We start from the raw sequence: 23,197 nt of genomic DNA, 5'->3' as shown, positions 1-23,197 counted from the left end.
AGAGGTGTGGAGGTGTAGAGGTCTGGAGGTGTGGAGATGTGGAGGTGTAGAGGTATAGAGGTGTGGAGGTGTGGAGGTGTGGAGGTGTGGAGGTATAGAGGTGTGGAGGTGTGGAGGTATAGAGGTATAGAGGTATAGAGGTGTAGAGGTGTGGAGGTGTGGAGGTGTGGAGGTGTGGAGGTGTGGAGGTGTGGAGGTGTGGAGGTATAGAGGTGTGGAGGTGTGGAGGTGTGGAGGTGTGGAGGTGTGGAGGTATAGAGGTATAGAGGTATAGAGGTGTAGAGGTGTAGAGGTGTAGAGGTATAGAGGTGTAGAGGTATAGAGGTATAGAGGTATAGAGGTATAGAGGTATAGAGGTGTAGAGGTATAGAGGTATAGAGGTGTAGAGGTGTAGAGGTGTAGAGGTGTAGAGGTCTGGAGGTCTGGAGGTATAGAGGTGTAGAGGTATAGAGGTATAGAGGTATAGAGGTGTAGAGGTGTCAGTGACTCACATCAGTGGAGTAAGTCCTCTTGTATCCCTTTTGCCGTGAGCTGTGACCTGCCAGTGTAGCATCCTGCTGTGGGACATGTCTATGAAGAGCTCCCCGTAGGTCCAGCGGACGTACAGAGTCCCATGGTTGTAGTCTACTGACGAGATGTGGGGGGCTTCAGGAGCTGGGGCAGAGCAGGAGGACATGAGGATGTGTGTGGTGCTATGGGGTGTGTAGTGCTATGGGGTGTGTAGTGCTATGGGGTGTGTGGTGCTATGGGGTGTGTAGTGCTATGGGGTGTGTAGTGCTATGGGGTGTGTAGTGCCATGGGGTGTGTAGTGCCATGGTGTGTGTGGTGCCATGGTGTGTGTGGTGCTATGGGGTGTGTAGTGCTATGGGGTGTGTGGTGCTATGGGGTGTGTGGTGCCATGGTGTGTGTGGTGCTATGGGGTGTGTAGTGCTATGGGGTGTGTGGTGCCATGGTGTGGGTTTGTGTGTGGTGTGTGGTGTGTGTGTGTGTGTGTGTGGTGCCATTGGGTGTGTGTGTGTGTGTGTGTGTGTGTGTGTGTGTGTGTGTGTGTGTGTGTGTGTGTGTGTGTGTGTGTGTGTGTGTGTGTGTGTGTGTGTGTGTGTGTGTGTGTGTGTGTGTGTGTGTGTGTGTGTGTGTGTGTGTGTGTGTGTGTGTGTGTGTGTGTGTGTAAGCGTGCGTGTGTGTGTGTTTACCTGTAACAAAGCTAACAGTAGAGCTGTCACAGCAGCTGAGAGGGGGATCGCCCCACGTCACCATGGTAACACGGAAGTTGTAGTACCAGGCCGGCAACAGATCTGTCACTCTCTGGAGGAGGGAGAGGAGGAGAGATGAAGAGGAGGAGAGCGGGAGAAGAGGAGAGAGGGAGAGATCTGTTAAAACAGGGGACAACCACAGTACCAGACCAGCAACAGATCTGTGTCTCTCTGGAGTAGTGAGGGAGAGATCTGTTAAAACAGGGGACAACCACAGTACCAGACCAGCAACAGATCTGTCTCTCTGGAGTAGTGAGGGAGAGATCTGTTAAAACAGGGACAACCACAGTACCAGACCAGCAACAGATCTGTGTCTCTCTGGAGTAGTGAGGGAGAGAGATGTTAAAACAGGGGACAACCACAGTACCAGACCAGCAACAGATCTGTGTCTCTCTAGAGTAGTGAGGGAGAGATCTGTTAAAACAGGGGACAACCACAGTACCAGACCAGCAACAGATCTGTGTCTCTCTGGAGTAGTGAGGGAGAGATCTGTTAAAACAGGGACAACCACAGTACCAGACCAGCAACAGATCTGTGTCTCTCTAGAGTAGTGAGGGAGAGATCTGTTAAAACAGGGGACAACCACAGTACCAGACCAGCAACAGATCTCTCTCTGGAGTAGTGAGGGAGAGATCTGTTAAAACAGGGGACAACCACAGTACCAGACCAGCAACAGATCTGTGTCTCTCTGGAGTAGTGAGGGAGAGATCTGTTAAAACAGGGACAACCACAGTACCAGACCAGCAACAGATCTGTGTCTCTCTGGAGTAGTGAGGGAGAGATCTGTTAAAACAGGGGACAACCACAGTACCAGACCAGCAACAGACCTGTCTCTCTCTGGAGTAGTGAGAGAGATGAGAGAAGAGAGAGCTGTGAAAACACGTCATTTAACATAAAGTACCACCACAAAACAGTCTGGCTGTCCCTGCTACAAGCAGATAGGTGATTGGCTGGGTCTGGGTTAAAACAGGGACAACCACAGATACCAGAGGCGGTAGCAGCGATCTCGTAGACCTGTCCACTCGGAGGCCAGGAGACAGGGTTGAAGAAGAATGTCTGCAGGAGATGAAAGCCAGAGAGCGCCAGAGGAGGATGACTGCAGCCTAGCTGAGAATACACCACCAGCTCCCGCATTTGGCTCTGGAGACAGACAGACGTAACCAGGCAGCCAATCAAACCAACATCAGGCTACAAACAGCTGATTCAATTCAAAACCAAAGCAACAAGCTGATTCAGCCAATCCCTGATTTGATTAACAAGGTCGATGTTCCAAATATTACACTATTCCCTAGGGCCCTGGTCTAAAGTAGTGGACGATGACTGATGGGCCCTGGTCTAAAGTAGTGCACTACCAATATGGGCCTTGGTCTAAAGTAGTCCTACCCCTATGGGTCCTGGTCTAAAGCGTGACTAGGGCCCTGAAGAAGAATGTCCCTATGGGCCCTGGTCTAAAGTAGTACCCCTATGGGCCCTGGTCTAAAGCCACCCCCTATGGGCCCTGGTCTAAAGTAGTGCTCTGCCACGACAGGATGACCTGGTCTAAAGTAGTGCCCTACACCCTGGTCTACCAGCTCCCCCCCGGTTGGCTCTGGAGACAGGTCAAAGTAGTGCCCTACCCCTAGGGCCAGCCAATCAGAACCAACACCCCTAGGGCCCTGGTCTAAACAGCTGATTCAATGGGCCCTGGTCAAAGTAGTGCCCTACCCCTATGGGCCCTGGTCTATAGTGCAGCCAATCCCTGGTCTTGATAGTAACAATGGGCCCTGGTCTAAAGTAGTGCCCACTATTCCCTATGGGCCCTGGTCTAAAGTAGTGCACTACCCCTATGGGCCCTGGTCTAAAGTAGTGCACTACCAATATGGGCCCTGGTCTAAAGTAGTGCACTACCCCTATGGGCCCTGGTCTAAAGTAGTGCACTACCCCTATGGGCCCTGGTCTAAAAAGTAGTGCACTACCCCTATGGGCCCTGGTCTAAAGTAGTGCACTACCCCTATGGGCCCTGGTCTAAAGTAGTGCCCTACCCCTATGGGCCCTGGTCTAAAGTAGTGCACTACCCCTATGGGCCCTGGTCTAAAGTAGTGCCCTACCCCTATGGGCCCTGGTCTAAAGTAGTGCCCTACCCCTATGGGCCCTGGTCTAAAGTAGTGCCCTACCCCTATGGGCCCTGGTCTAAAGTAGTGCACTACCCCTATGGGCCCTGGTCTAAAGTAGTGCACTAGACCAGCCCAGGTGGGCCCTGGTCTAAATAATAACAGGTTGAGACCAGCCCAGGTATGGGCCCTGGTCTATAATAACAGGTTAGTGACCAGCCCAGGTGGTGTCTGAGACCATGTCTATAATAACAGGTTAGAGACCAGCCCAGGTAGTATAGTGTCCCATGTCTATAATAACAGGTTAGAGACCAGCCCAGGTAGTATAGTGTCTGAGACCATGTCTATAATAACAGGTTAGAGACCAGCCCAGGTAGTATAGTGTCTGAGACCATGTCTATAATAACAGGTTAGAGACCAGCCCAGGTAGTATAGTGTCTGAGACCATGTCTATAATAACAGGTTAGAGACCAGCCCAGGTAGTATAGTGTCTGAGACCATGTCTATAATAACAGGTTAGAGACCAGCCCAGGTAGTATAGTGTCCTAGACCATGTCTATAATAACAGGTCAGAGACCAGCCCAGGTAGTATAGTGTCTGAGACCAGGTCTATAATAACAGGTTAGAGACCATGTCTATAATAACAGGTGAGACCAGCCCAGGTAGTCTAGACCATGTCTATAATAACAGGTGAGACCAGCCCAGGTAGTATAGTGTCTGAGACCATGTCTATAATAACAGGTTAGAGACCAGCCCAGGTGGTCTAGACCATGTAGGTCAGAGACCAGCCCAGGTAGTATATGGGAGACCATGTCTATAATAACAGGTTAGAGACCAGCCCAGGTAGTATAGTGTCTGAGACCATGTCTAATAACAGGTTAGAGACCAGCCCAGGTAGTATAGTGTCTGAGACCATGTCTATAATAACAGGTCAGAGACCAGCCCAGGTAGTATAGTGTCTGAGACCATGTCTATAATAACAGGTTAGAGACCAGCCCAGGTAGTATAGTGTCTGAGACCATGTCTATAATAACAGGTCAGAGACCAGCCCAGGTAGTATAGTGTCTGAGACCATGTCTATAATAACAGGTTAGAGACCAGCCCAGGTAGTATAGTGTCTGAGACCATGTCTATAATAACAGGTTAGAGACCAGCCCAGGTAGTATAGTGTCTGAGACCATGTCTATAATAACAGGTTAGAGAGACCAGCTATAATAACCAGGTAGTATAGTGTCTGAGACCATGTCTATAATAACAGGTCAGAGACCAGCCCAGGTAGTATAGTGTCTGAGACCATGTCTATAATAACAGGTTAGAGACCAGCCCAGGTAGTATAGTGTCTGAGACCATGTCTATAATAACAGGTTAGAGACCAGCCCAGGTAGTATAGTGTCTGAGACCATGTCTATAATAACAGGTTAGAGACCAGCCCAGGTAGTATAGTGTCTGAGACCATGTCTATAATAACAGGTTAGAGACCAGCCCAGGTAGTATAGTGTCTGAGACCATGTCTATAATAACAGGTTAGAGACCAGCCCAGGTAGTATAGTGTCTGAGACCATGTCTATAATAACAGGTTAGAGACCAGCCCAGGTAGTATAGTGTCTGAGACCATGTCTATAATAACAGGTTAGAGACCAGCCCAGGTAGTATAGTGTCTGAGACCATGTCTATAATAACAGGTTAGAGACCAGCCCAGGTAGTATAGTGTCTGAGACCATGTCTATAATAACAGGTCAGAGACCAGCCCAGGTAGTATAGTGTCTGAGACCATGTCTATAATAACAGGTTAGAGACCAGCCCAGGTAGTATAGTGTCTAGACCATGTCTATAATAACAGGTTAGAGACCAGCCCAGGTAGTATAGTGTCTGAGACCATGTCTATAATAACAGGTCAGAGACCAGCCCAGGTAGTATAGTGTCTGAGACCATGTCTATAATAACAGGTTAGAGACCAGCCCAGGTAGTATAGTGTCTGAGACCATGTCTATAATAACAGGTTAGAGACCAGCCCAGGTAGTATAGTGTCTGAGACCATGTCTATAATAACAGGTTAGAGACCAGCCCAGGTAGTATAGTGTCTGAGACCATGTCTATAATAACAGGTATAGTAGACCATGTCTATAATAACAGAGAGACCAGCCCAGGTAGTATAGTGTCTGAGACCAGGTCTATAATAACAGGTCAGAGACCAGCCCAGGTAGTATAGTGTCTGAGACCATGTCTATAATAACAGGTCAGAGACCAGCCCAGGTAGTATAGTGTCTGAGACCAGGTCTATAATAACAGGTCAGAGACCAGCCCAGGTAGTATAGTGTCTGAGACTCACCCAGTGACTATAATAACAGGTTCCAGCCCAGGTAGTAAGGTCTGAGACTGATGAGAGGACCAGTTAGTATGGTACACCACCACTCTGTACTGGGCACCTGGAGTCAGGTTGGACAGGATGTCACTGGTCGTGTTCTCCTGTAACCAATCACAGGACAGGAACAGGCATCAGGGTGGTTAGTGGTGATAGACCATCAGTATATTGATAGGTGGTGATAGACTGTATCAGTATATTGATAGGTGGTGATAGACTATCAGTATATTGATAGGTGGTGATAGACTGTATCAGTATATTGATAGGTGGTTAGTGGTGATAGACTGTATATTGACTGTATGGTGATAGACTATCAGTATATTGATAGGTGGTGATAGACTGTATCAGTATATTGATAGGTGGTTAGTGGTGATAGACTGTATCAGTATATTGATAGGTGGTGATAGACTGTATCAGTATATTGATAGGTGGTGATAGACTATCAGTATATTGATTAGTGGTGATAGACTGTATCAGTATATTGATAGGTGGTGATAGACTGTATCAGTATATTGATAGGTGGTGATAGACTGTATCAGTATATTGATAGGTGGTTAGTGGTGATAGACTGTATCAGTATATTGATAGGTGGTGATAGACTGTATCAGTATATTGATAGGTGGTGATAGACTATCAGTATATTGATAGGTGGTGATAGACTGTATCATTACATTTTACATTTAAGTCATTTAGCAGACGCTCTTATCCAGAGCGACTTACAAATTGGTGCATTCACCTTATGACATCCAGTGGAACAGCCACTTTACAATAGTGCATCTACATATTTTAAGGGGGGGGTGAGAAGGATTACTTTATCCTATCCTAGGTATTCCTTAAAGAGGTGGGGTTTCAGGTGTCTCCGGAAGGTGGTGATTGATTCCGCTGTCCTGGCGTCGTGAGGGAGTTTGTTCCACCATTGGGGAGCCAGAGCAGCGAACAGTTTTGACTGGGCTGAGCGGGAACTGTACTTCCTCAGTGGTAGGGAGGCGAGCAGGCCAGAGGTGGATGAACGCAGTGCCCTTATTTGGGTGTAGGGCCTGATCAGAGCCTGGAGGTACTGAGGTGCCGTTCCCCTCACAGCTCCGTAGGCAAGCACCATGGTCTTGTAGCGGATGCGAGCTTCAACTGGAAGCCAGTGGAGAGAGTGGAGGAGCGGGGTGACGTGAGAGAACTTGGGAAGGTTGAACACCAGACGGGCTGCGGCGTTCTGGATGAGTTGTAGGGGTTTAATGGCACAGGCAGGGAGCCCAGCCAACAGCGAGTTGCAGTAATCCAGACGGGAGATGACAAGTGCCTGGATTAGGACCTGTGCCGCTTCCTGTGTGAGGCAGGGTCGTACTCTGCGGATGTTGTAGAGCATGAACCTACAGGAACGGGCCACCGCCTTGATGTTAGTTGAGAACGACAGGGTGTTGTCCAGGATCACGCCAAGGTTCTTAGCGCTCTGGGAGGAGGACACAATGGAGTTGTCAACCGTGATGGCGAGATCATGGAACGGGCAGTCCTTCCCCGGGAGGAAGAGCAGCTCCGTCTTGCCGAAGTTCAGCTTGAGGTGGTGATCCGTCATCCACACTGATATGTCTGCCAGACATGCAGAGATGCGATTCGCCACCTGGTCATCAGAAGGGGGAAAGGAGAAGATTAATTGTGTGTCGTCTGCATAGCAATGATAGGAGAGACCATGTGAGGTTATGACAGAGCCAAGTGACTTGGTGTATAGCGAGAATAGGAGAGGGCCTAGAACAGAGCCCTGGGGGACACCAGTGGTGAGAGCGCATGGTGAGGAGACAGATTCTCGCCACGCCACCTGGTAGGAGCGACCTGTCAGGTAGGACGCAATCCAAGCGTGGGCCACGCCGGAGATGCCCAACTCGGAGAGGGTGGAGAGGAGGATCTGATGGTTCACAGTATCGAAGGCAGCCGATAGGTCTAGAAGGATGAGAGCAGAGGAGAGAGAGTTAGCTTTAGCGGTGCGGAGCGCCTCCGTGATACAGAGAAGAGCAGTCTCAGTTGAATGACTAGTCTTGAAACCTGACTGATTTGGATCAAGAAGGTCATTCTGAGAGAGATAGCGGGAGAGCTGACCAAGGACGGCACGTTCAAGAGTTTTGGAGAGAAAAGAAAGAAGGGATACTGGTCTGTAGTTGTTGACATCGGAGGGATCGAGTGTAGGTTTTTTCAGAAGGGGTGCAACTCTCGCTCTCTTGAAGACGGAAGGGACGTAGCCAGCGGTCAGGGATAAGTTGATGAGCGAGGTGAGGTAAGGGAGAAGGTCTCCGGAAATGGTCTGGAGAAGAGAGGAGGGGATAGGGTCAAGCGGGCAGGTTGTTGGGCGGCCGGCCGTCACAAGACGCGAGATTTCATCTGGAGAGAGAGTATCAGTATATTGATAGGTGGTGATAGACTGTATCAGTATATTGATAGGTGGTGATAGACTGTATCAGTATATTGATAGGTGGTGATAGACTATCAGTATATTGATAGGTGGTTAGTGGTGATAGACTGTATCAGTATATTGATAGGTGGTGATAGACTGTATCAGTATATTGATAGGTGGTGATAGACTGTATCAGTATATTGATTAGTGGTGATAGACTGTATCAGTATATTGATAGGTGGTGATAGACTGTATCAGTATATTGATTAGTGGTGATAGACTGTATCAGTATATTGATTAGTGGTGATAGACTGTATCAGTATATTGATTAGTGGTGATAGACTGTATCAGTATATTGATAGGTGGTGATAGACTGTATCAGTATATTGATAGGGTGATAGACTGTATCAGTATATTGATAGGTGGTGATAGACTGTATCAGTATATTGATTAGACTGGTGATAGACTGTATCAGTATATTGATAGGTGGTTAGTGGTGATAGACTGTATCAGTATATTGATAGGTGGTGTATCAGTATATTGATAGACTGATAGACTGTATCAGTATATTGATAGGTGGTGATAGACTGTATCAGTATATTGATAGGTGGTGATAGACTGTATCAGTATATTGATAGGTGGTGATAGACTGTATCAGTATATTGATTAGTGGTGATAGACTGTATCAGTATATTGATTAGTGGTGATAGACTGTATCAGTATATTGATAGGTGGTGATAGACTGTATCAGTATATTGATAGGTGGTGATAGACTGTATCAGTATATTGATAGGTGGTGATAGACTGTATCAGTATATTGATTAGTGGTGATAGACTGTATCAGTATATTGATAGGTGGTGATAGACTATCAGTATATCAGTGATTTGTGGTGATAGACTGTATCAGTATATTGATAGGTGGTGATAGACTGTATCAGTATATTGATAGGTGGTGATAGACTGTATCAGTATATTGATAGGTGGTGATAGACTGTATCAGTATATTGATTAGGTGGTGATAGACTGTATCAGTATATTGATTAGTGGTGATAGACTGTATCAGTATATTGATAGGTGGTGATAGACTGTATCAGTATATTGATAGGTGGTGATAGACTGTATCAGTATATTGATAGGTGGTGATAGACTGTATCAGTATATTGATAGGTGGTGATAGACTGTATCAGTATATTGATAGGTGGTGATAGACTGTATATTGATTAGATAGACTGTATCAGTATATTGATAGGTGGTGATAGACTGTATCAGTATATTGATAGGTGGTGATAGACTGTATCAGTATATTGATAGGTGGTGATAGACTGTATCAGTATATTGATAGGTGGTGATAGACTGTATCAGTATATTGATTAGTGGTGATAGACTGTATCAGTATATTGATAGGTGGTGATAGACTGTATCAGTATATTGATAGGTGGTGATGATAGACTGTATCAGTATATTGATAGGTGGTGATAGACTGTATCAGTATATTGATAGGTGGTGATAGACTGTATCAGTATATTGATAGGTGGTTAGTGGTATTGATAGGTGGTGATAGACTGTATCAGTATATTGATAGGTGGTGATAGACTATCAGTATATTGATAGGTGGTGATAGACTGTATCAGTATATTGATAGGTGGTGATAGACTGTATCAGTATATTGATAGGTGGTTAGTGGTGATAGACTGTATCAGTATATTGATAGGTGGTGATAGACTGTATCAGTATATTGATAGGTGGTGATAGACTGTATCAGTATATTGATAGGTGGTTAGTGGTGATAGACTGTATCAGTATATTGATAGGTGGTGATAGACTGTATCAGTATATTGATAGGTGGTTAGTGGTGATAGACTGTATCAGTATATTGATAGGTGGTGATAGACTGTATCAGTATATTGATAGGTGGTGATAGACTGTATCAGTATATTGATAGGTGGTGATAGACTGTATCAGTATATTGATAGGTGGTGATAGACTGTATCAGTATATTGATAGGTAGTGGTGATAGACTGTATCAGTATATTGATAGGTGGTGATAGACTATCAGTATATTGATAGGTGGTTAGTGGTGATAGACTGTATCAGTATATTGATAGGTGGTGATAGACTGTATCAGTATATTGATAGGTGGTGATAGACTGTATCAGTATATTGATAGGTGGTTAGTGGTGATAGACTGTATCAGTATATTGATAGGTGGTGATAGACTGTATCAGTATATTGATAGGTGGTGATAGACTGTATCAGTATATTGATTAGTGGTGATAGACTGTATCAGTATATTGATAGGTGGTGATAGACTGTATCAGTATATTGATAGGTGGTTAGTGGTGATAGACTGTATCAGTATATTGATAGGTGGTGATAGACTGTATCAGTATATTGATAGGTGGTGATAGACTGTATCAGTATATTGATTAGGTGGTGATAGACTGTATCAGTATATTGATAGGTGGTGATAGACTGTATCAGTATATTGATAGGTGGTGATAGACTGTATCAGTATATTGATAGGTGGTGATAGACTGTATCAGTATATTGATAGACTGTGGTGATAGACTGTATCAGTATATTGATTAGTGGTGATAGACTGTATCAGTATATTGATAGGTGGTGATAGACTGTATCAGTATATTGATAGGTGGTGATAGACTGTATCAGTATATTGATAGGTATCAGTTATTGTGGTGATAGACTGTATCAGTATATTGATAGGTGGTGATAGACTGTATCAGTATATTGATAGGTGGTGATAGACTGTATCAGTATATTGATAGGTGGTGATAGACTGTATCAGTATATTGATAGGTGGTGATAGACTGTATCAGTATATTGATAGGTGGTGATAGACTGTATCAGTATATTGATAGGTGGTGATAGACTGTATCAGTATATTGATAGGTGGTTAGTGGTGATAGACTGTATCAGTATATTGATAGGTGGTGATAGACTGTATCAGTATATTGATAGGTGGTTAGTGGTGATAGACTGTATCAGTATATTGATTAGTGGTGATAGACTGTATCAGTATATTGATAGGTGGTGATAGACTGTATCAGTATATTGATAGGTGGTTAGTGGTGATAGACTGTATCAGTATATTGATTAGTGGTGATAGACTGTATCAGTATATTGATAGGTGGTGATAGACTGTATCAGTATATTGATAGGTGGTTAGTGGTGATAGACTGTATCAGTATATTGATAGGTGGTGATAGACTATCAGTATATTGATAGGTGGTGATAGACTGTATCAGTATATTGATAGGTGGTTAGTGGTGATAGACTGTATCAGTATATTGATAGGTGGTGATAGACTGTATCAGTATATTGATAGGTGGTGATAGACTGTATCAGTATATTGATAGGTGGTGATAGACTATCAGTATATTGATTAGTGGTGATAGACTGTATCAGTATATTGATTAGTGGTGATAGACTGTATCAGTATATTGATAGGTGGTGATAGACTGTATCAGTATATTGATAGGTGGTGATAGACTGTATCAGTATATTGATAGGTGGTGATAGACTGTATCAGTATATTGATAGGTGGTGATAGACTGTATCAGTATATTGATAGGTGGTGATAGACTGTATCAGTATATTGATAGGTGGTTAGTGGTGATAGACTGTATCAGTATATTGATAGGTGGTGATAGACTATCAGTATATTGATAGGTGGTGATAGACTGTATCAGTATATTGATTAGTGGTGATAGACTATCAGTATATTGATAGGTGGTGATAGACTGTATCAGTATATTGATAGGTGGTTAGTGGTGATAGACTGTATCAGTATATTGATTAGTGGTGATAGACTGTATCAGTATATTGATAGGTGGTGATAGACTGTATCAGTATATTGATAGGTGGTGATAGACTGTATCAGTATATTGATAGGTGGTTCGTGGTGATAAAGGGTTATGAACAGCTATGTAGACTAGTTATAAAGGGTTGTGAACAGCTATTGTACACTAGTTATAAAGGGTTATGAACAGCTATGTAGACTAGCAGGTTGGTTATAAAGGGTTATGAACAGCTATGTAGACTAGCAGGTTGGTTATAAAGGGTTATGAACAGCTATGTAGACTAGCAGGTTGGTTATAAAGGGTTATGAACTGCTATGTAGACTAGCAGGTTGGTTATAAAGGGTTATGAACAGCTATGTAGACTAGCAGGTTGGTTATAAAGGGTTATGAACAGCTATGTAGACTAGCAGGTTGGTTATAAAGGGTTATGAACTGCTACAGACTAGCAGGTTAGTCAGTCTTACCTCACTGCAGTATGTGTTCTCCATGCGTTGGCTGAGGCTGGGTCGGAGGCAGGTTAGGGACAGGACTGACACCAGGCTGCCGTTGTGGCTCTCAGAAGACAGGGCCCAGGACACCGCTGCAGTACTGGAGCCCAGCAGCCTGATACTGACACCCTGGGGCCGCTCCTGGGGCTGCTCCAGCACCTCTCCACTGGGGCCTGGGGTATTCAATGGTTGTTTTGGGGATTTACTGGACAATTAAAACATTTACAGTAAAACACAGAATTTCAGGGTCAGGGTTAGGGTCAGGGTCAGTGTTAGGGTCAGGGTTAGGGTCAGGATCAGGGTCAGGGTTAGGGTTAGAGTCAAGCCAACACATCATTTGGCCGCCTTTCGTTCCAGTACTCTGCTGCCTGTGACTGGAACGAATTGCAAAAATCGCTGAAGTTGGAGACTTTTATCTCCCTCACCAACTTCAAACATCAGCTATCCGAGCAGCTAACCGATCGCTGCAGCTGTACATAGTCTATAGGAAAATAGCCCACCCATTTTCACCTACCTCATCCCCATACTGTTTTTACACTGTTTTTTATTTATTTACTTTTCTGCTCTTTTGCACACCAATATCTCTACCTGTACATGACCATCTGATCATTTATCACTCCAGTGTTAATCTGCAAAATTGTATTATTCGCCTACCTCCTCATGCCTTTTGCACACATTGTATATAGACTGTCCATTTTTTTTTCTACTGTGTCATTGGCTTGTTTATTGTTTATCCCATGTGTAACTCTGTGTTGTCTGTTCACACTGCTATGCTTTATCTTGGCCAGGTCGCAGTTGCAAATGAGAACTTGTTCTCAACTAGCCTACCTGGTTAAATAAAGGTGAAATAAATTAAAATAAATAAAAAAGTGTCTGGGTCTGGGTCAGGGTCAGGGTCAGGGTTAGGGTTAGAGTCAGTGTTAGGGTCAGTGTCTGGGTCTGGGTCAGTGTCTGGGTCTGGGTTAGGATCAGTGATAGGGTCAGGGTCAGGGTTAGGGTTAAGGTCAGTGTCTGGGTCAGGGTTAGGATCAGTGTTAGGGTCAGGGTTAGGATCAGTGATAGGGTCAGGGTTAGGGTTAAGGTCCGTGTCTGGGTCAATGTCAGTGTTAGGGTCAGGCTATACATACTGAGATAGAAGGTGAGCCCTGTATACGCGGTGCTCTCCCTGGCCTCACAGTCTCCTGCGGAGCTCAGTGTGGTGACCTGGACTCTGTAGGTACCAGGCTCTGTCAGCTCCGTGAAGAACTCATGAGTGTTCTCATCCACCGTGGCCGTCTCTGTAGAGTTACCTGACGGGAGACGGGAGACAGGGCTCAGAGAGGTACCATTCAGCTTTTAAACAGCACAGGTCACAACAGATACCATTCAGCTATTACCTTCATCTGACAACATAGGAGCCCTTACTCCAGGAATACTGATCTAGGATCAGTCTTATTCATTATGATCTAAAAGGCAAAAGTCATTCCAATATCAGCACTCCTTTTCTGAGAGTCTTTGTGAATGTGGTCTTGACCACCGTTCTCATTGACCACCGTAGTGGCCTTTAGCTTACCGTCTCTGTAGATGTAGACGTTGAACCCACCGTAGTGGCCTTTAGCTTACCGTCTCTGTAGATGTAGACGTTGAACCCACCGTAGTGGCCTTTAGCTTACCGTCTCTGTAGATGTAGACGTTGAACCCATCGTAGTGGCCTTTAGCTTACCGTCTCTGTAGATGTAGACGTTGAACCCAGCGTAGTGGCCTTTAGCTTACCGTCTCTGTAGATGTAGACGTTGAACCCATCGTATTGGCCTTTAGCTTACCGTCTCTGTAGATGTAGACGTTGAACCCAGCGTAGTGGCCTTTAGCTTACCGTCTCTGTAGATGTAGACGTTGAACCCATCGTAGTGGCCTTTAGCTTACCGTCTCTATAGATGTAGACGTTGAACTCAGCGTAGTGGCCTTTAGCTTACCGTCTCTGTAGATGTAGACGTTGAACCCATCGTAGTGGCCTTTAGCTTACCGTCTCTGTAGATGTAGACGTTGAACCCACCGTAGTGGCCTTTAGCTTACCGTCTTTGTAGATGTAGACGTTGAACCCATCGTAGTGGCCTTTAGCTTACCGTCTCTATAGATGTAGACGTTGAACTCAGCGTAGTGGCCTTTAGCTTACCGTCTCTGTAGATGTAGACGTTGAACCCAGCGTAGTGGCCTTTAGCTTACCGTCTCTATAGATGTAGACGTTGAACTCAGCGTAGTGGCCTTTAGCTTACCGTCTCTGTAGATGTAGACGTTGAACCCATCGTAGTGGCCTTTAGCTTACCGTCTCTGTAGATGTAGACGTTGAACCCATCGTAGTGGCCTTTAGCTTACCGTCTCTATAGATGTAGACGTTGAACTCAGCAGTGGCCTTTAGCTTACCGTCTCTGTAGATGTAGACGTTGAACCCACCGTAGTGGCCTTTAGCTTACCGTCTCTGTAGATGTAGACGTTGAACCCACCGTAGTGGCCTTTAGCTTACCGTCTCTGTAGATGTAGACGTTGAACCCGTCGTATGTGGTGGGGGGTCGGGGGGGTAGCCAGCGTAGCTCCAGCAGTATGGCGGGAAAGCGGGTGGGGGTGACGGAGATCTCTGGCGGCAGGCTCATGGCAGAGCCCGGCTCATTGGAGTCCTCATACTCTGGAACCACCGCGTTCACAAACTCCTCCTCTCCATCCGTAGGGGAGGGACTACCGTAGGGCTCCGGCCAATAGGGCTGCGTGGCGGTCTCTTCTTCTGTGTTGTTAGTGTTAGAGATAGAGGTGGCATAGCCCGTTGAGCTGTTGGAGTCCTGAGGGGCGGAGCTGTAGGAGACCTGGGTGGTTCCGCCCACCACCTCCTCTGAGATCACTTCCTGTATCTCCTGGTTCTCCTGTAATTCCTGTTCCTCTATGAGGGGGACATCCCGCGCCCGCCGGGGCGTGTCCTGGGTCACCTCGGAGCTAGGGACCCCCCCTGGTAGCACCCTCTGGCTGAGTGGTACGATCTTATGGGAGATGTTGAGGGGAGGGTTGGGCACTGCAGTGAAACACAAATATTAGTTTGCCATCTCCATAGAAATGCCGTGACTAGTGACTAGGGGCGGGAGCGTAGCCTAGTGGTTAGAGTGTAGGGGCGGCAGGGTAGCCTAGTGGTTAGAGTGTAGAGGTGGCAGGTAGCCTAGTGGTTAGAGTGTAGAGGCGGCAGGGTAGCCTAGTGGTTAGAGTGTAGAGGTGGCAGGGTAGCCTAGTGGTTAGAGTGTAGAGGCGGCAGCGTAGCCTAGTGGTTAGAGTGTAGAGGCGGCAGGGTAGCCTAGTGGTTAGAGTGTAGAGGAGGCAGGGTAGCCTAGTGGTTAGAGTGTAGAGGCGGCAGGGTAGCCTAGTGGTTAGAGTGTAGAGGTGGCAGGTAGCCTAGTGGTTAGAGTGTAGAGGTGGCAGGGTAGCCTAGTGGTTAGAGTGTAGAGGTGGCAGGGTAGCCTAGTGGTTAGAGTGTAGAGGCGGCAGGGTAGCCTAGTGGTTAGAGTGTAGAGGCGGCCTAGGGTTAGAGTGTAGCCTAGTGGTTAGAGTGTAGAGGCGGCAGGGTAGCCTAGTGGTTAGAGTGTAGGGGAGGCAGGGTAGCCTAGTGGTTAGGGTAGCCAGGGTAGCCTAGTGGTTAGAGTGTGGTTAGAGGCGGCAGGGTAGCCTAGTGGTTAGAGTGTAGAGGCGGCAGCGTAGCCTAGTGGTTAGAGTGTAGAGGTAGAGGCAGGTAGCCTAGTGGTTAGAGTGTAGGGGTGGCAGGGTAGCCTAGTGGTTAGAGTGTAGAGGCGGCAGGGTAGCCTAGTGGTTAGAGTGTAGAGGCGGCAGCGTAGCCTAGTGGTTAGAGTGTAGAGGCGGCAGCGTAGCCTAGTGGTTAGAGTGTAGAGGCGGCAGGTAGCCTAGTGGTTAGAGTGTAGAGGCGGCAGCGTAGCCTAGTGGTTAGAGTGTTCGACTAGGAACCGAAAGGTTACAAGTTTGAATCCCTGAAAGGTACAAATCTGTCCTTCTGTCCTTCATTGAAAAAAAGAATGTGTTCTTAACTGACTTACCGAGTTAAAATAAATATATAGTTCAATAACAACCTGACTGGTTCAATAACGTTCCCATGGGGTATGTAGTTAGTTACCTGTCCTGTGGGGTATGTAGTTAGTTACCTGTCCTGTGTTGTGGGGTATGTAGTTAGTTACCTGTCCTGTGTTGTGGGGTATGTAGTTAGTTACCTGTCCTGTGTTGTGGGGTATGTAGTTAGTTACCTGTCCTGTGGGGTATGTAGTTAGTTACCTGTCCTGTGGGGTATGTAGTTAGTTACCTGTCCTGTGGGGTATGTAGTTAGTTACCTGTCCTGTGGGGTATGTAGTTAGTTACCTGTCCTGTGTTGCCGGGACTCATGGGGTATGTAGTTAGTTACCTGTCCTGTGGGGTATGTAGTTAGTTACCTGTCCTGTGTTGTGGGGTATGTAGTTAGTTACCTGTCCTGTGTTGTGGGGTATGTAGTTAGTTACCTGTCCTGTGTTGTGGGGTATGTAGTTAGTTACCTGTCCTGTGTTGTGGGGTATGTAGTTAGTTACCTGTCCTGTGGGGTATGTAGTTAGTTACCTGTCCTGTGGGGTATGTAGTTAGTTACCTGTCCTGTGGGGTATGTAGTTAGTAACCTGTCCTGTGGGGTATGTAGTTAGTTACCTGTCCTGTCCTGTGGGGTATGTAGTTAGTTACCTGTCCTGTGGGGTATGTAGTTAGTTACCTGTCCTGTGTTGTGGAGTATGTAGTTAGTTACCTGTCCTGTGTTGTGGGGTATGTAGTTAGTTACCTGTCCTGTGGGGTATGTAGTTAGTTACCTGTCCTGTGGGGTATGTAGTTAGTTACCTGTCCTGTGGGGTATGTAGTTAGTAACCTGTCCTGTGGGGTATGTAGTTAGTTACCTGTCCTGTCCTGTGGGGTATGTAGTTAGTTACCTGTCCTGTCCTGTGGGGTATGTAGTTAGTTACCTGTCCTGTCCTGTGGGGTATGTAGTTAGTTACCTGTCCTGTGTTGTGGGGTATGTAGTTAGTTACCTGTCCTGTGTTGTGGGGTATGTAGTTAGTTACCTGTCCTGTGGGGTATGTAGTTAGTTACCTGTCCTGTGGGGTATGTAGTTAGTTACCTGTCCTGTGGGGTATGTAGTTAGTTACCTGTCCTGTGGGGTATGTAGTTAGTTACCTGTCCTGTGTTGTGGGGTATGTAGTTAGTACCTGTCCTGTGTTGTGGGGTATGTAGTTAGTTACCTGTCCTGTCCTGTGGGGTATGTAGTTAGTTACCTGTCCTGTGGGGTATATAGTATCTACCTGTCCTGTGTTGCCAGACCTCATGGGGTATGTAGTAGTTACCTGTCCTGTGTTGTGGGGTATGTAGTTAGTTACCTGTCCTGTGTTGTGGGGTATGTAGTTAGTTACCTGTCCTGTGTTATGGGGTATGTAGTTAGTTACCTGTCCTGTGGGTATATAGTATCTACCTGTCCTGTGTTGCCGGGGTTCATGGGTCAGGTCGCTGCGTCGGACCAGTGTGGTTCTGTTGACTGTAGCTTCAGAGATCAGCTGGAAGGAGATGTTGCTGTAACACGTCCCAGGGAGCCAGTGTTTAAACACAGTCTTCCCTTTATAGAAGTCTAGAACACAGAACAGTCTTCCCTTTATAGAAGTCTAGAACACAGAACAGTCTTCCCTTTATAGAAGTCTAGAACACAGAACAGTCTTTCCTTTATAGAAGTCTAGAACACAGAACAGTCTTTCCTTTATAGAAGTGTAGAACACAGAACAGTCTTTCCTTTATAGAAGTGTAGAACAAAGAACAGTTTTTCCTTTATAGAGATCTAGAACACAGAACATTCTTTCCTTCATAGAGGTCTAGAACACAGAACAGTCTTTCCTTTATAGAGGTCTAGAACACAGAACAGTCTTTCCTTTATAGAGGTCAAGAACACAGAACAGTCTTTCCTTCATAGAAGTTTAGAACACAGAACAGTAATTCCTTTATAGAGGTCTAGAACACAGAAGATGATGGTATGATCTATAACACAGAACATTCTTCCCTTTATAGAAGTCTAGAACACAGAAGATGATGGTATGATCTATAACACAGAACAGTCTTTCCTTTATAGAGGTCTAGAACACAGAACAGTCTTCCCTTTCTAGAAGTCTAGAACACAGAACAGTCTTCCCTTTATAGAAGTCTAGAACACAGAAGATGATGGTATGATCTATAACACAGAACATTCTTCCCTTTATAGAGGTCTAGAACACAGAACCATCTTTCCTTTGTAGAAGTCTAGAACACAGAAGATGATGGTATGATCTATAACACAGAACATAACAGTCTGCTTGATATAAATTTGAGGACAGAACACATAAGTCTTCAACTTGTGTCTGTGAACAAGAAACATTGAAGTCTGATCGGTGGGCCTGCCCCCAAACATGACCTAATACAGACCTGCTCAACTCAGTCGATCCAACTCAAATATGACCTAATACAGACCTGCTCAACTCAGTCGATCAAACTCAAACATGACCTAATACAGACCTGCTCAACTCAGTCGATCAAACTCAAACATGACCTAATACAGACCTGCTCAACTCAGTCGATTCAACTCAAACATGACCTAATACAGACCTGCTCAACTCAGTCGATTCAACTCAAACATGCCCTAATACAGACCTGCTCAACTCAGTCGATCAAACTCAAATAAGTCAACACTGAACTGTCCAGAACACTGTCAGCTACACCTGTTGTTCCAGTCCAGAACGGCTAGTCAGCTACACCTGTTGTTCCAGTCTGTCCAGAACGGGCTAGTCAGCTACACCTGTTGTTCCAGTCTGTCCAGAACAGGCTAGTCAGCTACACCTGTTGTTCCAGTCTGTCCAGAACGGGCTAGTCAGCTACACCTGTTGTTCCAGTCTGTCCAGAACGAGCTAGTCAGCTACACCTGTTGTTCCAGTCTGTCCAGAACGGGCTAGTCAGCTACACCTGTTGTTCCAGTCTGTCCAGAACGGGCTAGTCAGCTACACCTGTTGTTCCAGTCCAGAACGGCTAGTCAGCTACACCTGTTGTTCCAGTCTGTCCAGAACGGGCTAGTCAGCTACACCTGTTGTTCCAGTCTGTCCAGAACGGGCTAGTCAGCTACACCTGTTGTTCCAGTCTGTCCAGAACGGGCTAGTCAGCTACACCTGTTGTTCCAGTCTGTCCAGAGTCTGTCCACGGGCTAGTCAGCTACACCTGTTGTTCCAGTCTGTCCAGAACGGGCTAGTCAGCTACACCTGTTGTTCCAGTCTGTCCAGAACGGGCTAGTCAGCTACACCTGTTGTTCCAGTCTATCCAGAACGGGCTAGTCAGCTACACCTGTTGTTCCAGTCCAGAACGGGCTAGTCAGCTACACCTGTTGTTCCAGTCTGCCCAGCACGGGCTAGTCAGCTACACCTGTTGTTCCAGTCTGTCCAGAACGGGCTAGTCAGCTACACCTGTTGTTCCAGTCTGTCCAGAACGGGCTAGTCAGCTACACCTGTTGTTCCAGTCTGACCAGAACGGGCTCGTCAGCTACACCTGTTGTTCCAGTCTGCCCAGAACGGGCTAGTCAGCTACACCTGTTGTTCCAGTCCAGAACGGGCTAGTCAGCTACACCTGTTGTTCCAGTCCAGAACGGGCTAGTCAGCTACACCTGTTGTTCCAGTCTGTCCAGAACGGGCTAGTCAGCTACACCTGTTGTTCCAGTCCAGAACGGGCTAGTCAGCTACACCTGTTGTTCCAGTCTGTCCAGAACGGGCTAGTCAGCTACACCTGTTGTTCCAGTCTGTCCAGAACGGGCTAGTCAGCTACACCTGTTGTTCCAGTCTGTCCAGAACGGGCTAGTCAGCTACACCTGTTGTTCCAGTCTGTCCAGAACGGGCTAGTCAGCTACACCTGTTGTTCCAGTCCAGAACGGGCTAGTCAGCTACACCTGTTGTTCCAGTCTGCCCAGAACGGGCTAGTCAGCTACACCTGTTGTTCCAGTCCAGAACGGGCTAGTCAGCTACACCTGTTGTTCCAGTCTGTCCAGAACGGGCTAGTCAGCTACACCTGTTGTTCCAGTCCAGAACGGGCTAGTCAGCTACACCTGTTGTTCCAGTCTGCCCAGAACGGGCTAGTCAGCTACACCTGTTGTTCCAGTCCAGAACGGGCTAGTCAGCTACACCTGTTGTTCCAGTCTGTCCAGAACGGGCTAGTCAGCTACACCTGTTGTTCCAGTCTGACCGGAACGGGCTAGTCAGCTACACCTGTTGTTCCAGTCTGTCCAGAACGGGCTAGTCAGCTACACCTGTTGTTCCAGTCTGACCAGAACGGGCTAGTCAGCTACACCTGTTGTTCCAGTCTGTCCAGAACGGGCTAGTCAGCTACACCTGTTGTTCCAGTCTGTCCAGAACGGGCTAGTCAGCTACACCTGTTGTTCCAGTCTGTCCAGAACGGGCTAGTCAGCTACACCTGTTGTTCCAGTCTATCCAGAACGGGCTAGTCAGCTACACCTGTTGTTCCAGTCCAGAACGGGCTAGTCAGCTACACCTGTTGTTCCAGTCTGCCCAGAACGGGCTAGTCAGCTACACCTGTTGTTCCAGTCTGTCCAGAACGGGCTAGTCAGCTACACCTGTTGTTCCAGTCTGTCCAGAACGGGCTAGTCAGCTACACCTGTTGTTCCAGTCTGACCAGAACGGGCTCGTCAGCTACACCTGTTGTTCCAGTCTGCCCAGAACGGGCTAGTCAGCTACACCTGTTGTTCCAGTCCAGAACGGGCTAGTCAGCTACACCTGTTGTTCCAGTCCAGAACGGGCTAGTCAGCTACACCTGTTGTTCCAGTCTGTCCAGAACGGGCTAGTCAGCTACACCTGTTGTTCCAGTCCAGAACGGGCTAGTCAGCTACACCTGTTGTTCCAGTCTGTCCAGAACGGGCTAGTCAGCTACACCTGTTGTTCCAGTCTGTCCAGAACGGGCTAGTCAGCTACACCTGTTGTTCCAGTCTGTCCAGAACGGGCTAGTCAGCTACACCTGTTGTTCCAGTCTGTCCAGAACGGGCTAGTCAGCTACACCTGTTGTTCCAGTCCAGAACGGGCTAGTCAGCTACACCTGTTGTTCCAGTCTGCCCAGAACGGGCTAGTCAGCTACACCTGTTGTTCCAGTCCAGAACGGGCTAGTCAGCTACACCTGTTGTTCCAGTCTGTCCAGAACGGGCTAGTCAGCTACACCTGTTGTTCCAGTCCAGAACGGGCTAGTCAGCTACACCTGTTGTTCCAGTCCAGAACGGGCTAGTCAGCTACACCTGTTGTTCCAGTCCAGAACGGGCTAGTCAGCTACACCTGTTGTTCCAGTCTGTCCAGAACGGGCTAGTCAGCTTCACCTGTTGTTCCAGTCTGTCCAGAACGGGCTAGTCAGCTACACCTGTTGTTCCAGTCTGTCCAGAACGGGCTAGTCAGCTTCACCTGTTGTTCCAGTCTGTCCAGAACGGGCTAGTCAACTACACCTGTTGTTCCAGTCTGTCCAGCCAGAGGCCTCACCTTTATAGAGCATGGATCTCTGCTCCTGGCCCTCTGCGTAGCTGATGTTGACCCGACTGAAGACGTTGTTCTCTGGGGAGCTGATCTCAAACACCACACCTGTCTCTGGAGCCTCTGGGTAGTCTGTGATCACCACACTGTCCACCGGACGCGGCTCTGCAGGGGGACAGACGGACAACAGAGCTGACTGACTACCTGGTCAGGGGCACAACAACCACCACAACCTCCACAGTGAAGAACGGGAAATAAATCGAGAGATGACTAACAAACACAACAAGTCAAGCACATAGTGTATCTATGAGAGAACAAAGACTGTTGAGCTGGATTCAGGACAGTTGGACTTGGACCAGGTCTTCCCCTGTCTGAATACTTACTGGTGAGAACAGATATAGTCTGGATGGTCTTGGACCAGATCTTCCCCTGTCTGAATACTTACTGGTGAGAACAGATATAGTCTGGATGGACTTGGACCAGGTCTTCCCCTGTCTGAGCAGCAGGCTAACGGTGTAGCAGAGTCCGTGGTGGGAGGAGTTAAAGACCAGAGGTGTCGCGGTGGGGTCGGTCAGGTTCAGGAATGGTAGCAGGTGAGTTCGGGGCTCGCCCATCACCCGGGCAGCATACCCCGTCACGTTCTCCCGCAGGTCAGATGGCTCCAGGGTCACTACGATCCAGTCCTCCTCTTTAATTGACACCTGGAAGGACACAATGGTCTAGAGGAGAGAGAGAGGAGAGAGCGAGAGCGAGAGCGAGATAAAAGAGAGAGAGAGAGAGAGAGAGAGAGACAGAGAGAGAGAGAGAGAGAGAGAGAGAGAGAGAGAGAGACAGAGACAGAGAGAGAGAGAGAGAGAGGAGAGAGAGAGAGAGAGAGAGAGAGAGAGAGAGAGAGAGAGAGAGAGAGAGAGAGAGAGAGAGAGAGAGAGAGAGAGAGAGAGAGAGAGAGAGAGAGAGAGAGAGAGAGAGAGAGAGAGAGAGAGAGAGGGCTGTTGAGTCTCGAGGAACGGAGCAATAAGTTCACATCATCATCAGATCGCTGCTCTAACAGTTTGGCTTCTCCAGACCACCTGACCTACAGAGACAGTCATTTGTGTCAGTATGTTGAGTTCTCTTCTTTATAAGCATGCTGAAAATCTGTTGTTCATTTGTTTGCAGAGGAATTTGGTCAAATACAATTTTCTCCAACAGTTTGCAAAGAGCTTGCAGCAAGCTGATTGGTCTGCTGTTAGAACCAGTAAAAGCCGCTTCACCA

At 46.9% G+C, this 23,197-nt stretch overlaps 1 protein-coding gene across 1 annotated transcript; it reads right to left on the bottom strand.

Annotated features, from left to right (window-relative positions):
* Window positions 1-491: 491 nt before the first annotated feature.
* Window positions 492-22,661, bottom strand: LOC124029275 (receptor-type tyrosine-protein phosphatase O-like; the record flags this gene model as incomplete). Its single annotated transcript, XM_046341043.1, has 10 exons — window positions 492-654; window positions 1,194-1,305; window positions 2,240-2,309; window positions 5,673-5,809; window positions 12,368-12,564; window positions 13,519-13,680; window positions 14,892-15,428; window positions 17,892-18,044; window positions 21,952-22,107; window positions 22,388-22,661. Coding segments are annotated over 10 exons (1,961 nt in total), but the record flags the coding sequence as incomplete, so codon positions are not given.
* Window positions 22,662-23,197: the final 536 nt, after the last annotated feature.

The sequence above is a fragment of the Oncorhynchus gorbuscha genome, unplaced genomic scaffold (assembly GCF_021184085.1).
Source record: "Oncorhynchus gorbuscha isolate QuinsamMale2020 ecotype Even-year unplaced genomic scaffold, OgorEven_v1.0 Un_scaffold_5957, whole genome shotgun sequence".
In the NCBI taxonomy this organism is placed as follows: Eukaryota; Metazoa; Chordata; class Actinopteri; order Salmoniformes; family Salmonidae; genus Oncorhynchus; species Oncorhynchus gorbuscha.
Note: the sequence above shows the minus strand (reverse complement) of the source record. Positions and strands in the feature narration are given on the sequence as shown.